The sequence below is a fragment of the Gekko japonicus genome, unplaced genomic scaffold (assembly GCF_001447785.1).
Source record: "Gekko japonicus isolate JY-2015 unplaced genomic scaffold, Gekko_japonicus_V1.1 scaffold253, whole genome shotgun sequence".
NCBI lineage: Eukaryota > Metazoa > Chordata > Lepidosauria > Squamata > Gekkonidae > Gekko > Gekko japonicus.
Genome location: NW_015173681.1, coordinates 331,738 through 336,040, shown reverse-complemented (window position 1 = coordinate 336,040; position 4,303 = coordinate 331,738). Strand labels below are relative to the sequence as shown.

The window sequence follows — 4,303 nt, the reverse complement described above, 5'->3', positions numbered from 1 at the left end:
TATATACAAGCACTAAATCCAGACCTTTGTCCTCTGGGACTGCTGGTCAGCCAAGTCCCAAAATACAAAGAATGGTTGGAGAACAATTGAGACTGGACAACCAGCAAATTATCAGATTCTGTTTAATTATCCATGAGAAGCTATTTCTCCACAATGACAAAGGTTGCCAGCTGCAGCAGTTACGGATAAAAATTAACTTCTCTGTAATAAAAAAGCAGTATTTGCACGCATGCACTTATTAATCAGTTACAGTCATAGCTAATGTTTTTACTGCATTTGTTGAGATTTCTACCTCTTCCAGGTTAAGTAATAATATGTAGCAACCAGTCTCAAAACTTAGCAGTCACTTGACTAGCTGACGAAAGGAGCCTTGACTCTTGAAACCTCGTACCCTGGTACTCTTGTTGGTCTCTAAGGGGCTACAGAACTCAAATCTGTCTGACTACAGACCAAGATGGCTGCCCTCTGAAACCCGACTCACCGTTACAACAAGCAACTGCCTCCAGAGAGCCACACTCATAAACGTGTGCATGCAGTTGCAACAATGTCTTGGGGCAACATTACATGAAGCTTGTCATACTCCTCCACCTTACACACCGCTCTTGCCCAGTGGGCATATTGATTGGCTGGGCAGATTAAAACAACACTGTTCCAGTGGCAGCTGCCACCACAGTACTGATTGAATTTTCTCTCACCCTCTTTCCCAGTGTACATTTTAAATAAGCCCTCTTCTCCCCTGCACTTGGGCTTCCTCTGTGCGTGTGGCTTCACCTCCTGTCGCAGCCATCTTGTGGTTGCACCCACCACTCTGTGTCAGAATTCCAAAGGTGCCCACTGCCTCAAAAGAGTTAGGGGGGGGGGGTTGTATGCAAACCCTGCAGCACTGCCTAATACACAAACCAATACTAAACAAGTACACCATTGCCAATTTCTTTCCCTTGCTTTAGTGCTCTGGAAACATGCACGTGACATGAGAAGAACAAGCAAACTGGATTAGAGAGGCAGATTTGGATCCCCGATCTGGCGTGGAACTTGTTTGGTGACCTTGGCCACTCCCACATTCTCAGACTAGCCTACCTCACAGTGTTGTTGTGAGGATAAAACAGAGAAGGGGAGAATGATGAAAAACTATTGTCAGACATACTCACCCCCAACAACACTCTTCAGGTGAAACATTTGTTTATTGAGATATGCAACTGTTACAGGTGTAAACTATCTTGTGTCAGAACTGGCTGGCTTTGGTGCCAAGCCCATTATTATACCCATTTCAAAGTATCTTCTAATGCCTTGGTCCAATCGCACTGGTCAGTCATCTGTCGCAAAGCGAAAGCATCCCAGAAAACATTGATCTGGCAAACGAAATCCTGAATCTGACAACTATTTTGGGCCCCCACTGGGAAAGAAAGTGGGATATAAATCAAACAAATAGCAATGCTAGTTCCCCCTTACTGCTGCTTTCTTAATGTGCATACCCCTGCTACTTGATCACATACATACATAGAAACTGAAATCATACTCCAGAAATATTACAAGATTCAGTCACCAGCTGAAAAATAGTTAGCAACAAATGCAATACACAAAAGGTTAGGTTACTTAGGTCTGCCCTTCCAATATAATGCATCTTGGTCTGTGCAGCGAAACGCCGTAATAAACAAGGCTAATGTCAGTGCCTCCACCATTTCCCGATTCTTCTACACCAGAGGCAACCAATTCATACCAGCTGCATTAAGTCTTTAAGGCCAAAGTAATTGCAAAGTGCACAACTCATGTATGCTATTCCAATATGGATAAGTGCACTTAATGGCTCCATCAAACGTGTTCAATCTAAATTTATCCGAAAGATAAAGAGAAGAGATTGGATTTATACCCCGCCCTTCACTTGGCGTCTCAGAGCGGCTTACAAACTCCTCTCCCTTCCCCTCCCCACAACAGACACCCTGTAAGGTGGGTGGGGCTGAGAGAACTCTGACACAAACTGCTCTTTTTCAAGGACAGCTGTGCCAGAGCTTGTGACTGACCCAAGGTCATCCAGCCAGGTGCAAGTGGAGGAGTGGGGAATCAAACCCAGTTCTCCCAGATTAGAGTCCGCACACTTAACCACTACACCAAACTGGGAAAAATTCTGTGGAATCTGGTGCGTAGCTTATGACAGTAAAATATTGGCTGTGTCTACATTACAATGTAGGCCAAGGGAGCCTTATACAACACATGCTCACAGAGTCAAACTTGTCTAACTGGCTATCACACACTGAGAATAAAATAATTGCCATGGGTATCCCACTGGACTCATTGTTTATGCTCCCATTTATAGGCGCTTTTCAGATGATTAAGTGCAGAGCCCTTGACACTGAAACACAAAGGCTTTACAGCTTAGCCAATAAATCTTGTTCCCCCCTGAACTTTGAGATGCCCCTCATGGTAGGCCGAACGGCCCCATATCTATCTGGTATACAAGAACTGCAACAGCGCAGAGCCCTCTCTAGCAAGATTCAATGCAATATCATCAGCAATCTTGCATGGGAGATATAATAACATGTATATGCGGATAGACTTTGCCAATTGCAATTCTGGATGTACTGAAACTGTTTCACATATTGGTTTGCATTGTCAATTTTATGTGGTTTTACGTGCTAAATATTTAAATCCTGACGAACCTTCCTGATGCCTTAGAAGAAGAGAAGAGGAGATTGGACTTATACCCTCCGGCCCGTCACTACCCAAAGGTGTCTCAAAGCGGCTTACAAACTCCTTTCCCTCCCCCTCCCCACAACAGACACCCTGTGAGGTAAAAGAAGAAGAAGAGGAGTAGGAGATTGCATTTATACCCCACCCGTCACTACCCAAAGGAGTCTCAGAGAGGCTTACAAACTCCTTTCCCTCCTCCTCCCCACAACAGACAGACAACCTGGGAGGCAGGTGGGGCTGAGAGAGCTCTGACAGAAACGGCTCTTTTTCAAGGACAGCTCTTGTCAGAACTACCGCTTGGCCAAGGTCATCCTGCCAGGTGCAAGTGGAGGAGGGGGAATCAAACCCGGTTCTCCCAGATTAGAGTCCGCGCACTTAACCATGACACCAAACCAAACTGGCTCTTAAAAACTGGCTTTAAAAGAGCACCATCTTTTAAATGACTCTGTTCCAGGAATATCAATTAACGTAGCCATGTTTTTACAATCAGCGTGTTTTTATGAGTGATTTTAATTGTATTTATGTAACTACTTTTTTGTAAGCCACCCTGAGCCTGCCTAGGCAGGGAGGGAGGGGTATAAAATCAAGTGAATAAATAAATAAGTAGAGTGGTAGCGGTATTTGTCTGTTGCGACAAAAACAAACAGAAGTATGGCGACACCTTGAACACCAACCAAGTTTTATTTCCGTATAAACCTTCTTGGACTACTTCTTCACAGGGAATGAGCACATCCTCCCTTACACAACCCGTCTACCGTAAGAGGAAGAGGGCAAAAGACAGCTGGGTCAAAAGCAGTGTTCCCTCTAAGCTGAGTGTGAGCCAGCTCACAGTTTTTTAGCCTCTGGCTCACACATTTCTGTCTTAGCTCAGGAAGGAGGGCTCCAGAGCAAACTATTTTATGCAGCAGCCAAATCGCTCGCTCACTACTTTCATGCCAGTAGCTCACACAGTAGAATTTTTGCTCACAGGACTCCACAGCTTAGAGGGAGCATTGGTCAAATGGCCAGGGAATGAGTAAAACATCATGACGTGGGCATTCAGATCTAGCCAAGCGAAAGGCCGACTGTAATGTATCCATCTCAGACCAGGAGGGTGGCCATTTCCCCACGCAGCCACGTGAAGTTGCCGAGCTTTGCTCACAGTAACAATGGGACAAGTGGATCCTAGCCGGCTCCTGAGAGCCTATGGAACTCTCGGCCACTGTAAATACCCAATCACTTGGGTGTGGGTGTGTTTTGGGTGCGGGGCTGTTGCACATATAAACCAGCCTGCGAGCTGGGTAGCTTGTCTTGTTCTGAGCGGAAATAAAGTATGAGCGGCGCTGAAATCACTAGTAAGTCTCAGTACTTTTCACCAACCACTCACTAATTTGGATTCCCTTGCTCGAGAGCCGGCGCAATCCCGACTCTAGGGGCGCGGTGCTCGTCTCCGCTCCCCAGCCGAAGAGCCAGCGCTGTCCGAAGACGTCTCCGTGGTCACGGGGCGGCCAGCGCTGTTACGCCTCCCGCCGAGGCGGTCCCTGTTGCTCTCCTTGCCGGTCCCTGCCTTCGACCCGCTTAGGTCGGCAGGAGCGGACTAATTACCCTCGGCTAATTGACACCCCCCCCCACCCCCCAG

The 4,303-nt window shown here is 46.6% G+C and overlaps 1 protein-coding gene across 1 annotated transcript in view; it reads left to right on the top strand.

Moving 5' to 3' along the window:
• Window positions 1-2,406: 2,406 nt before the first annotated feature.
• DDB1 (damage-specific DNA binding protein 1) overlaps window positions 2,407-4,303 on the top strand; it is a 35,450-nt gene continuing 33,553 nt past the window's right edge. Inside the window, exon 1 of the mRNA XM_015423048.1 lies at window positions 2,407-2,418. Within this exon, the coding sequence (XP_015278534.1) occupies window positions 2,407-2,418 (12 nt within the window). The remainder of the gene's footprint in view (window positions 2,419-4,303) is intronic.